Source organism: Stegastes partitus, unplaced genomic scaffold (assembly GCF_000690725.1).
Source record: "Stegastes partitus isolate 25-593 unplaced genomic scaffold, Stegastes_partitus-1.0.2 Scaffold1244, whole genome shotgun sequence".
NCBI classification, from domain to species: Eukaryota; Metazoa; Chordata; class Actinopteri; family Pomacentridae; genus Stegastes; species Stegastes partitus.
In genome coordinates this window covers 39,822-51,843 of record NW_007578975.1, presented here as the reverse complement: position 1 = coordinate 51,843, position 12,022 = coordinate 39,822, and the positions used below count along the sequence as shown (strand labels likewise).

General features: G+C 49.8%; 1 protein-coding gene across 26 annotated transcripts in view; it reads right to left on the bottom strand.

Annotated features, from left to right (window-relative positions):
• ttn.1 (titin, tandem duplicate 1) overlaps positions 1-12,022 on the bottom strand; it is a 180,360-nt gene that overhangs the window by 161,583 nt on the left and 6,755 nt on the right. For 22 of the 26 annotated variants that reach the window (XM_008297739.1, XM_008297748.1, XM_008297756.1 and 19 more), the window contains exons 4-22: positions 11,300-11,587; positions 11,148-11,215; positions 10,750-10,928; positions 10,549-10,666; positions 9,125-9,352; positions 8,622-8,735; positions 7,569-7,817; positions 7,023-7,088; positions 6,689-6,947; positions 6,268-6,337; positions 5,937-6,134; positions 5,663-5,805; positions 5,326-5,456; positions 3,957-4,184; positions 3,633-3,874; positions 3,036-3,268; positions 2,371-2,535; positions 2,106-2,274; positions 25-1,721 (exon numbers count right to left, since the gene is read on the bottom strand). In XM_008297739.1, coding sequence (XP_008295961.1) covers positions 25-1,721; positions 2,106-2,274; positions 2,371-2,535; positions 3,036-3,268; positions 3,633-3,874; positions 3,957-4,184; positions 5,326-5,456; positions 5,663-5,805; positions 5,937-6,134; positions 6,268-6,337; positions 6,689-6,947; positions 7,023-7,088; positions 7,569-7,817; positions 8,622-8,735; positions 9,125-9,352; positions 10,549-10,666; positions 10,750-10,928; positions 11,148-11,215; positions 11,300-11,587 — 4,845 coding nt within the window. The remainder of the gene's footprint in view (positions 1-24; positions 1,722-2,105; positions 2,275-2,370; positions 2,536-3,035; positions 3,269-3,632; positions 3,875-3,956; positions 4,185-5,325; positions 5,457-5,662; positions 5,806-5,936; positions 6,135-6,267; positions 6,338-6,688; positions 6,948-7,022; positions 7,089-7,568; positions 7,818-8,621; positions 8,736-9,124; positions 9,353-10,548; positions 10,667-10,749; positions 10,929-11,147; positions 11,216-11,299; positions 11,588-12,022) is intronic. The other 4 variants (XM_008297740.1, XM_008297744.1, XM_008297751.1 and 1 more) reach the window with 4 other exon arrangements.

The following is a 12,022-nucleotide window of genomic DNA, read 5'->3' as shown; positions in this document are numbered from 1 at the left end:
TTCTAAAATCCAGAGAAGCGTTACCTTGAACCAGCAGGAAGGCGTGGCTGGAAGTCTCTCCGGCTTTGCTCGAGGCTTTGACCATGACACTAGCAGAATCCTCGGCTGTCACATCCTTGATCACCAGCTCACAAACATGATCTTCAGGCCAGTACCAGTAAACACGGTCCGACTTCTCCAGCTGAACACCGTTCTTGAACCACTGGCACTCCGGTTCTGGTCTGCCAACGACTCTGACTCTGAACTTGACTTCTTCGCCCTGAGCGACTGTCTGGCTGGTAATGCGCTCCAGGATCTTCGGCGCCTCCATGCTGGCTGACAGCTTGATTCTCTCTGGTTTTAGGGGTTTAGCAGTGACTTTGCGGCTTTCCTCCTCCTTCTTCTTCTCAGCCTCCTCCTTTTCCTTGGCGCGATGAAGCAGGTCTTCCTTAGTCTTCTTCAGCAGATCTTCATAGGAGTCGTCCCTCTTACGAGACTTGAGCTCCACAGCAGTGATGGACTCGTAGTAGCCCTCCTCTGTCCTGCGTTTGAACTTGCCCCTCAGCTCCTCCGACTCCTCTGTGGCTTTCTCATGGACGATCCTCTGGGCCTTCTTGAGCTTGACCACCTCTTTCAGCTGAGAGTCATCTGCAGGTTTCTCCACCTTCACAACCTCAAATGGTGTTTTTCCAGGTTCAGGTGCAGCCTCAGCTGCCTTAGCCTCAGGGGCTCGGCGCAGGTGAGTCCTGAAGTCTTCCTTCTGTTGAATCTCCAGCTTCACGATATGCTCAGCTGAGCCCAGGTTGTTGTCTGCCACCACTTTGACCTCTCCAGCATCGTAGGATTTGATTTCAATGATCTCCAGATAGTAGATACCATCATATCTAAGTCTGTATCTCTTGCTTTTGCGGATCAGTTGTCCGTTCAGGTACCAGTTGACCTTGGGTGCGGGATAACCGGTCACTCTGCAGCGGAATCGGGCTGTTTCGCCCTCCAAGACGCTGACTGGTTCAGGAAGAAGCACAATTTCTGGCTTCATTTTCTCAGTTTCTTCTTCAGCAGTGACTCCATACGGTCCCCCTTCATGAGCCATGCGCTCCATCTCATCGATTCGGTGAGCTCCCTTCCTGCCTTCAGGGAGCTGGGTTTCCTCAACAAGCCCCTTCTCATCTTTGACGATCAGGGTGGCAGAGGTCTGGTCGACTCCGTACTTGTTGGTAGCTCTGCAGGTGATGACGCCGCTGTCTCTGGCGTAAGCGACTTCATAGTCGAGGCTGCAGTAGCCAAATTCATTGACCATGCGCAGCCTGTTGGCAGCAGCCAGAGGTTTGCCGTCATGCAGCCACTCCACCACCATGGTGGGGTCGCCAATAGGAGTCAGTCTGCACTCGAAATGAGCCGGACCAAAGCGCTTCATGCGGACGGAGGTCAGCTTCTTCTTGAACTGTGGTTTCTGCTGCTTCTCTTTGTCGTAGAGGTCGCCCTCCTCCCACTGCTCCTGACCATATCTCAGATGAAGAGGCTCCACTTCAGGAGGAGCGATCTCTTTGGCTTTGTAGGTTCCTTTGGGGATAATGAGCTTCCTCTCTGGCTCAGGCTCAACATATTCCACCTCCACATTGACTCTGCAGCGGGTGGTGTCTCTGCCAGCCTTGTTGATGGCTGTGGCGGTGTACCAGGCGCTGTCTGAGCCAGCTGCTGAGGGGATCTGGAATTTGGCCTCGCCCCTGGTTCCTTCGATCCTGGAAGGTGAGGTTCTTAGATTAGAACAACTTTAACATTGGAAATATAGTTTTTAACACAATAAAGAATTCACTTGTTGTGAGGAACACTTTCATTCTGAGGTAGAATAAGAGATCATCAGAATTTCCTTTCAGAAACAGGACTTTATGGTTTAGCTTAGCTTTAAAGTTATCTTCATGTATTTGACTCAGTTGATGAACAACAAGGGAGTGACATGATTACGGTCTCACACGGGAATAAAGGAAGCTGAGTATTAACAATGATTAAAGCAGCTACAAGCTTGTGTAGTTGCAGTTAAATCTTTATTGTATAAACACAAAAGAGCTCCACAGTGTTGAAGTACCAGAGGTATACATCATAAATACTGCTAATGCAAGACATACTTGATGTTTGGGTGTTTGTGAGGGGTGACGATGTCACTGTTTTTCAGCCAGACGATATCAGGCAGGGGGTTTCCGATGGCTTTGACAGCCAGTTCTACCAGAGTTCCCTGCTTCACACTGATGTTCTTGAGCTTCTCAGTGAACTGTGGACGCACCAGTGTCTCTTTAGCTGAAAAAAGATAAACATCGAAGTATCATAAGTATTCTGTTTGACAAGAGATGCAGCAGAGTTCACAGAAACTGTAAGGGAGAGTTGCAACCTTACCATCGACGGTGAGAGTGACGGAGAGGGATGAGCGTCCGGCTCTGTTCTGAGCCACAACGGTCCATTCTCCAGAGTCCTGTGGCAGAGCTGGGACGATGATCAGGGACTGAGTACCGTCCTCTTTAACCACTATCTTGTGGGTGTAGTCGCTAACCACTTGCTGGCCTGCAAAAATGATGGATCTGGATTACTGTCAGATCAACAACTATTGAAGAACAACCTTAATGGAGAGCTAAAGCTAAAATCTAGTTTATTAACATCACAGATTTAAAACAACCCAAAAGATGAGCAATAAATCCAAACAGAATAATTACTTGTAAAAGCAATAAATGTAAAATACTAAAACACAAGACAGAACAAGATAATAGCTTGTAGGATCAATTTCTAAAAGAAAATAAATATGAATATGTTGAGACCACTAAGAGCAACCAAAAGCCTTTTAAAAAGCCCATCTTGAGAGGTGTCATTGAATGAAGGACATTCGAGGCCTATTGCAAAGTTCTGGAGCTGCCACAGACATCCTGATCATAGGACGGTTAAAGCAGCTGTTCTGATGCTCTAAGAGGCCTGGAGGCGGAGCAGGAGCAGAGAAGTTCTGGTTCCAGCCTGTGCAGGCCTTTATAAACAAAGGAGAATCTGTTCTGTATCATCTATGTTTCTCTTACCGTTGTGGAACCAGTACGTGTCGGGCATCGGTCTGCCAACGACCTTCAGGTCGAACCTGGCGGTTTGTCCTTCAGAGCATTTACATGAGGAAGGCTTCATGACAAAAACAGGTTTGTAGAGTCTTTCCAGCTGAGCCTCGTCGGTCTCGTCGAGCCGGCGAGCAGGAGAACGTCCAGGAGATCGGCTGGGAGAACGTCCAGGTGAGCGGCTCAGAGAACGAGGAGATGTGGACCTAGAGAAGAGGCAGCGTCATCAGCATCAAGGTGATGAGGTGGCAGTAAAGCGCTAGGTCGTCTGGTAGCCGCTCAGTGTCAAACTAAAGTCTGTTTTTATGATGTAAAGGTGAACTTGGGAAACGGTTTTCTACTTACACATCTAACAGTTAAACCGAGACAGCTGTGTTCCTGGTAAATGTTCTGTACCGACTCAGAGGAAAATATCTGCAGCTGCAAAAGCTTCACTATGTGTCCAGGGATAGCTCTCTATGGGTTCATCAACCCCTTTCACAAATCCATAGTCATATAAAAATATGAACAGTAACGGCTTTAACGCCTTCTCATGTTTCTGTCCTGACTGGTGTTGGTGGGAACTCCTACCTGATCCTCTGCATTGCCGGCTGTGGAGTGTATCTCTGAGGGGTTACTGCTCCGGATGGCTCTACGTAGAGCTTCCCAGAACTGATGGCGTTTCCCTTCATGTTGGTGGCGAAGGCGGTGTACACGCCTTCATCCTCCGGCAGCAGAGCGGGCAGACGCAGGCTGGCTCGTCCATCCTGAAGGACCTCCATCTGGTAACGGTCTCCAGCCCTGATGCGCTGGCCGTCTTTGTACCAAGCAATCTGCCAGAAGGTACAACGTCATCATTAAACCTTTCTGGATTCATAGCTCTAAACTCCATGAACATCATCAAAGACTCCTCACCTTGGGCAGCGGCACTCCAGCCATCTTGCAGTGGAAAGTGACGCCCATTCCTGCCATGATCCTGTAGTTTTTGACGGGAGTGTCGAAGGCCGGCTGCTCCGCCTCGGTGGCGCTGACGGACACCATCAGCTCTCCGTCTTCTGTCACTATCTCTTTGTATGTGATCTTCATGATGTTGTTCTCAATCTCCTGGATGATCCTCTGCTCAATGGCAGACAGATGGAACTCCTGCAGATTTGAGAACACGTCATAGCACTGCCAAGTCACAGTCAGCTGAATGGTAATGATCACCAAAGAAGCCCAAGAAAGGCAACAGAGACGTTTTAAAGGTCATGAGTGCGAGTGGTGATCAAGAAGTTCTGAGACTGTTTGTGAACACAGAGTCTGTCGCAGTCAGCGGTCAGTCAGGTGTCTCTGATTCCAGATGTTTCTATAACGTCAGTGATGATCCATCTTCACGTGGAGGATCGCCATGGTGACCAGAGGAGGATCTGTGGTTACCATGGTTACCACCCAAAAACCAAAGGGCAGCTTAACAGTGGAAGAACCAGAGAAGGAGGTCAGGAGCTGCTGCTGTTGGGAAACTGTTTGGTCATTTTGGACAAGTTTTGAGTCAGTTTAAACAATTTTAGTGGTAATTTTGGACACATTTGTTTGTTTTCTTCGGCATCCACTTGGCTGCTGCCGTACAGTCGTCCTGAGGAGTCTGAGGGAGAACATTCAAAGCTTGAACTGTGGTGTGTAGTCGTGGTGGTGCTCCATCGTGTCCACAACAACACAATCATCGCTCTCCATCCTCCTACACTCCAGGTTTGTCTCCCTGTGATGTTGTTTTCTTCTTTAAATTAAATTCTAGTTGAAGTTTTTCTGTTTGGACTCAGTTCAGGAGATTAATCACAGCTGGAGCTGACATGTTTCCAGATCAGGACTTCCAGGGAGAGGTAAAGTGTTGCAGGAGCTCTGGGAGCAGAGCAGCTTTGCACATGGAGACGCTTCCTCAAAGACAGAGGCTTCAAATGAAATTAGGTTTTCATTTCTAAAGAAGCAGTCTCAGAACTTTTTGATCACATCCTGTAAAGTTATAGATGTTTTTACTGATGCCTTACAGTAGGCCCTGACAGATTAAATGCATTGTTTCCCCTCAGCTTTTTTTTTTTTTTTTTTTGAAGATAGCACATTTGAAGGTACATAAAGGTTCTACGAAGGCTGGACTACCAATCAGCGAAGGCAGGAACCCAACCAAGAAACACAAACGCCCCACAAACATTCAGTCTGTTGTCATTTGTTGGACTAAATTCAATCACAATACCAATTAAAAAAGGCTGTGAGCACAAACAAAAAATGTGAGCCTGAGTTCTGATGCTCCCACCTGTCCGGAGATGATGGTGGTGGTCAGCAGCTCCACGGGGGGAACATCTCCCACTCTGGGCTCTGTCACCACGGCTGTCACTTCAGTCTTAAAGGTCGCTTCTTGTTTCTTCATGTAGGCTTCATATTCCTCTGTTAGCAAAACACAGCGGCACAGCATCGTTTTATTTCATCTCTTTGAAACCTAATGAAGGTCTGTGAGGTTGGATGGTTAATTATTTCCACAGCAGTCTCCTGGTTCATGCCGCTGTAGGCCTGGTTTACCTCTCTTTAATCTCCTTCTTGTGTCTTACTTCATTGGGTTTAGGTTTGTGTTGGTGCAGTGTTTGTCGTCATACCTTCCTCCAGCAGACTGGCGGAGGCTGAAACTTCTCCCAGCTGGTTCTTGGCAAAGACGGAGTACTCTCCGGCATCATCAGCGAAGGTCATGGAGATCTCCAACCTGCACTCTCCAGTCTCCTTCTTGTAGGCAACTTTATATCTGAAGGACAGCACAGGGAACTGAGTGACGATGCACAATACAGACAAACGGCAGCCGGACCTTCCTGCGTTCTGAATCATTTCAAAATAAACCCTGAGGACGATAGAAATCTGAGCACAGTGTTGAGGTACCTGTATCCGGTGGTGAGCGGCACGCCGCTCTTCTTCCAGATGATGTGAGGTTTGGGGCTTCCGCCCACCTGACATTCGAACACGACGCTTCCTCCCTCCACCAGCTTCTGGACGGTGGGCGTCTTGATGAAGAAGGGAGCAGCAGCAGCAGTGTCGGACTCCACTGTGGTCACCTCCTCTCTGGCTTCTTCAGTCACTCTGGAAACACAAATCTGTTTTCAGGGCTTTCTGGAACAAGCCGCGTTGCTTCACACCTCCAGGTTCAATAAACTAGAAACAAAGAATCACTCTCAGTTGATCATCATGCTTTGAACAACTCTGATCGACTCACAGTTTCTCGTGAGCAGGTTCAACCTGTTCAGGGGCTGCGACCTCCTCCCTGCTCTCGATGTCTTCAGACACTGAAGGACAAAGATGGAGAGTCTCAGTCAGAAGGACTCCTGAGGAAACCATCGACCTACTTTGGAGGCTTTAGGCTGTTTGAGCAACAATATGTCAGAAACTATTAAAGAAAAAAGACTTTTTCACTGATATTTCTCATCATGACATTGACTTAATAAATCGATCTAACGTTTCTCAGATACCAATTAGATCTCCAGAGTTCATGATAGAACAGTTTTAAGAAGACCAGAGACGGTCGAGCAGAAGGACTCTGATGATCTGAGAAGGAAGAATTGATAGTAGGAAACAGATTCAGTGTTCGGCCCTGCTGCGTTGTGTTGCTGTTGTGTTGTCCAGGTGTCCACACTGACCCTGGACCAGCAGGTAGCAGGAGGTGCTGACGGTTCCCGCCTCGCTGGTGGCTGTGCAGGTGAAGCGGCCGCTGTCTTCGGCGAACGCCTCGCGGATCACCAGCCGGGCGAATCCGCTCTGGTAGCTGATCTGGAAGTCGATGGAGCTCTCGATCTTGTAGTCCTCCCTGAACCACATGACGACGGGGGCCGGCTGACCGCTGATCTGGCACTCCAGCGTCACCGACTCGCCTTCGGTCACGTTCGTGTTCTTCAGGCCCTGAAAGGAAACAGCGGCGTCAGAACCCTCGCTCTACCACCGTGGGTCCACTGTGTGATGTGAGGAGATGCTTACCGACACCAGTGTGGGCGGGACCACAGCGCCACCTGCAGACGGCACGGCGGCTGCCTCCATCACCTGCTGCACAATCACACAACTGTTAGAACCCCCGACAACACCGCAAACACACAAGACTGTGAATTTCTGCTGCACAGGCGATGAAGAGGAGACGACACAGAGACATGGAGGAAGGCTGGATGGAGTGAAGAGGTGAGGATGAGGAGGTCAGTAGCTTCGACGAGCACGTTACAGAGTTTATTAGAGGGATGTTTAACCCTGGATTCTCACAGAAATCAAGAAAACCGGACTTCTGAAGAACTAGAGGAGTGTATCAGTGGAAATAAAGAAGTGCAGTGTGAAGCTTTAATCTGAATGTGAAGGGCTGGTCCTGGGGCAGCAGGATCTGATGCTTGCTGAGGATGTTCTGGCAGCGAGGCCCGTTAACTGTATGAACATGTCAGAGCTTCTGCTCAGTGTCTGCTGAGTCACAAACACACTCTTTATTTCCACATCAGGTTTTCTTGTCCTGCTCACATCCAGCTCACTGCACAGACTACAAACCTGAGCTCCCCAGTGCTCATACATTCTGTCCGAGCGCACCGTCTGAAACTCAAAACCGCTCTGATATTTCTCTGCAAAGCCTTTGAACGGCGGCGGGACGGACTCCATCGTCTCTCTGGTCTCGACTGCTGAGCGAGACGGACTCGGAGACTTGACGGACCTGGTGATCTTTCGAGTGACGGAGGAGGAGGAGGAGGAGGAGGAAAACTCTTTCTGCAGTGTGGCGATGGCCGAGCCGGCGATGGAAACCTGGCCGACCCAGAGAGGAGGAACAGCCACACCGTCATCAAGAACATTTGCTGCTTTTAGGTTTGTTAAAGCACAGCAGAGGAGGAGCTACGTTAGTTTATTATCACTACAGGCTCAGATGGAGGGAAGTTCCCACGGAGCTGGATTAATGCTGAACGCTGGATTAAAGGGGTGACTGATTAAGGGGATGGAGGAAAAGAATCACTTCTACACTACGATTCACAACACGTTTGCATTTCAGGCGAGCAGCAGTGACCGGGATTGGTCTAGATGTTGGTGTTCATGGTTATCACTTCATAAGACATCAGGTGACGTTAAAACGCCTCAAGTCTGACGAGACTGAAGCTGTGACCATAAAACTGGAGCCGCTGTTCTCAGCATTATCATGATGTGATGAAACCTCAGAGCTGGTAAAATACGATGACGTTTAAAACACATTTCTGATATTTCTGCTTCATCCTTTCATGATGAAGGTCATATTCAGTGAAGTCACAGCTGTCCCTGTTGTTCTTCAGCCTGCATTTGGACAGTCTGAGTCTGGATCAGCGTTACACAATCCAATACTGACTTTTAAAAAACAGGCTCAAAAGTTAGATGGATTATCTAATCCTGGATCTTTACAAATTAACATGAAGTGAACACTGGAGCTCAAAGCTGCACAGTGAGCTGAAGAACTGCTCGATGAGCAGGTGAGCTACAGCCGTCCGTTAGAGGTGAACCTGGACCTGTGTCAGTGTGTGTTTTGGGTTCTGCTGGTTCTGTGCAGGTCGTGTTCTACTGCTTGCCTGATGCTGCCTCTCTTACCTCGCAGCTAGACTCGGGTTTTGGGACAGAAACTTTAGAAACCATGAAATGTGGAACTGGAGACGGGCTGAGACCAGTGTCCACACGGGAGGAGGTTTCTGTCGCTCTCTGAATCTGAAGCACCAACAGAGTTCACAGCAGCGTTACAACCTCAGAGCTGGAGAACATGGACCAATCTGCAGGAGCTCTGGTTCCTACCAAGAGGTTTGTCCTTCAGACTGATCTGTTTGGAGGATTTGTCCTAGAGCCCTGGAGGTCCACTGTCTTTGTTTACATGAGTTTTAAGATTTAATGTGAGTGAACCTGCAGGACTCTTCTTGAACAGTCTGTTTTCGTCTTTTAGAAAACCATCGTCATCATTAATCCTGATCCTGCTGATTTAAAACCCAACAGAGCAGCAGTAAAAGCACCATTCGGACCTGGTCTGGTGAGAACAAGTGACGATGGATCTGGTCCTGTGGTCAAACCTCTTGGTAACCAGGTGTTCCGTGGAGCCCGTCTACCTGAGGCTGCAGGGCTGCTTCAGAAGTGAAGCTCTGAGCAGTGAGCGTTTGTCCGGCCTGCACTCGCGTTGACGTCCAGCTGAGTCCGTGCTGCTGCCTGAACTCTACAGCCTCCACCTCCTCCTCTTCGGCTCGACCGCCCTCCACATGCACCGGCTGGCGGACCCGAGCCAGGTCGACGGCGGCCACCACCGTGGCCACCGCCCCGGCTCTTTTCCCTCCCCCAGCCTGGAGACACAAGCAGCAGCACATAGATCTGAAGACATCCATGGCAGGACGGAGGTGAAGAAGCAGGCGGGCGGTCGAGGAGGCTTTATGATCAGTCATCCTGTTTCTGTCACTTTAGACGCAATTTCAGTTTATCTGTTGTTTTGGACCTAAATCTCAGTTTTAAGAATTTTCAGTGGAGCAACATAAGTTCTGAATTCTGGAGAACAGTTGGCCCAAAGTTCTGACTTCAGACGTCCAACTGACTGATTATAGAAAACGTGCCATTTAAAGTCATTCATGACTGTGGAGATGAAAGTGTTTTATGAGCACCGACCCTCGACACCCACCTGCTTCTGTAAAACATCACCACTGAATGAGTTCATGGACACCAGCATCACCTGAAGCTCCAACAGGAAGCAGAAACTCCTGAGCTGAGCTTCCAGGATGCTGGTGTGATGTCCGTACATCGGCTCCGTCATGCAGTAAAATCAGCTCAACATGAACAAATACGACTGGAAGAGAAAAGTGAAGCTACAATCTGGAGGCCACAGGATCAAATAAGAAGGTGGAGCAGCTGTCAGGCTTCCAGATATCTGCCGACATAGAGATGGTGGTACCAGAACTCCTCTGGAGGAGTTTCAGACACAGCAGCGGAGTCTGACAGCCTCTTCAGGGGAATCAGTTGTTTGAACCAGGAGATGAATCAATGAGGGTGAAGACGGAGGACGGGCCTCACAGGCCGATGGACCGGACCTCGGTTCCTTCGTTGAGCTGCTGTTGGTTTCTTCATCCATCTCAGTCTGAACTCGGCTTTCCAACGAGTCTCCAGGTTCTCGATCTTCATCTTGTCATAAAATCTTCCAGCAGATGAATCATAATGAAAGAAGTCACGTGACCGTGTCGACCCGTCCGTTGACGTTCCGGGTCACAGTGGTTCTGAGTCCGTGTGGACGGTTTGAGGCCGAAAACCAGACCAGAGGATTAAAGTGTTCGGCTGCTGAGTGACAACAGGATTGAAGAGAAACGTAAAAAAGAAAGAGTGGAACAAACCACGGAGGCAGAACATGGCGGACCAGACTGTGAGGGATTCTGGGTAATCTGGAGATGGCATTCACCGTGTTTCCACCCAGACCTGGAGTCTTTTAGACCTTCTCGGACCTGAATACTGGTACAGTGGACCTGTTGGACCCCTCCCCAAGCTTCCCCTTCCTCACCTCTTTGGCCTCCAGCAGGGCCACGCCCCCTTCAGGTACGTCTCCCTGCTTCCACGGCGGACGGATGTCGGCGCCGGCGGGCGACTGCTTGCGTGTGGTGACTGGTGACTTAACGGGCCTGAAGAAGGACATGAAGACGTCCCACCATGAACACTCTCCAAGCTGCACTGATCAGGTTATTGATTGTGGATGTCCACCCACCTGACAGGTGTGGGCGTGGGCGCCTTCACGTGTCTGACAGGTGAAGGTGACTGTTGGCGTCCTGCCGCCACCTTGGCGGCCAGCGACGGCTGCGTCGGTGACTTGGACGTGGGTTTGGGGGGAACTCTGGGCGGAGTCTTGCGAGCGAGCTGCTCGGCACCGTCAGCCGGCATCTCCATCTGAGGACAGACAAGATGAAAATAAATACGTTTTTTATCTGACGTGAAGAAAACACAGGAGGGCAGATGGAAGGTCTGTTTATGCTACGATCCAGCTCCAGCCGTTGGTTTCATCAATACGAACAATTGACAAAAATGAGGCTTTAACAACAAAATGATCTTGCAAAACTCTAATGACCTCTAGAGGGCGCCGGCTGTGGCCTGACTGCTGTTTCCTACCTTGTCTCCTCGGGGCTGTCGGTGGGGAATCACTGTCTTGGTTTTCTTTGCTGGAACAGCTTCTTCACCTGAAACAAAGTTCAGTTTGTGGGTCATTCTTCACCAAACTGATTAAAGCCATAAAACACAGAGAGGCAGCCGTCGGTCCTCACCCTGAACCAGCAGCTCGGCGGTGGACGTGGCCCGGCCGCTGCTGTTGGTGGCGGTGGCAGAATACGTCCCAGAATCCTCTGGGAAGGCCTCGGCGATCAGCAGGCTGTACAGGTCTCCGTCCTGGAGGATCCTGAAGTCAGCAGAGCTCTGGATCTCGGCTCCCTCTCTGTAGAACTTTACAACAGGTGTTGGGATTCCTGTGACTCGGACGTCCAGCCTCACCTGGCTGCCCTGTCTCACTGTGGACGTCTGCAGTCTCTGGACGAAGCTGGGAGGAGCCGTCTCCGCTGTGGAACCAGAACCAGAGTGAAACCAGCTGCAACACTGTCATTAAAGTCTACCTGTACTCACCTGGACTGTCTACTTGTGCTGGTCTACCTGTGCTGGTCTACCTGTGCTGGTCTACCTGTGCTGGTCTACCTGTGCTGGTCTACCTGTACTCTCTACCTGTGCTGGTCTACCTGTGCTGGTCTACCTGTGCTGATCTACCTGTGCTGGTCTACCTGTACTGGTCTACCTGTACTGTCTACCTGTACTGTCTACCTGTGCTGGTCTACCTGTACTGTCTACCTGTACTGTCTACCTGTGCTGGTCTACCTGTACTGGTCTACCTGTACTGTCTACCTGTACTGTCTACCTGTGCTGGTCTACCTGTACTGTCTACCTGTACTGGTCTACCTGTACTGGTCTACCTGTACTGTCTACCTGTACTGTCTACCTGT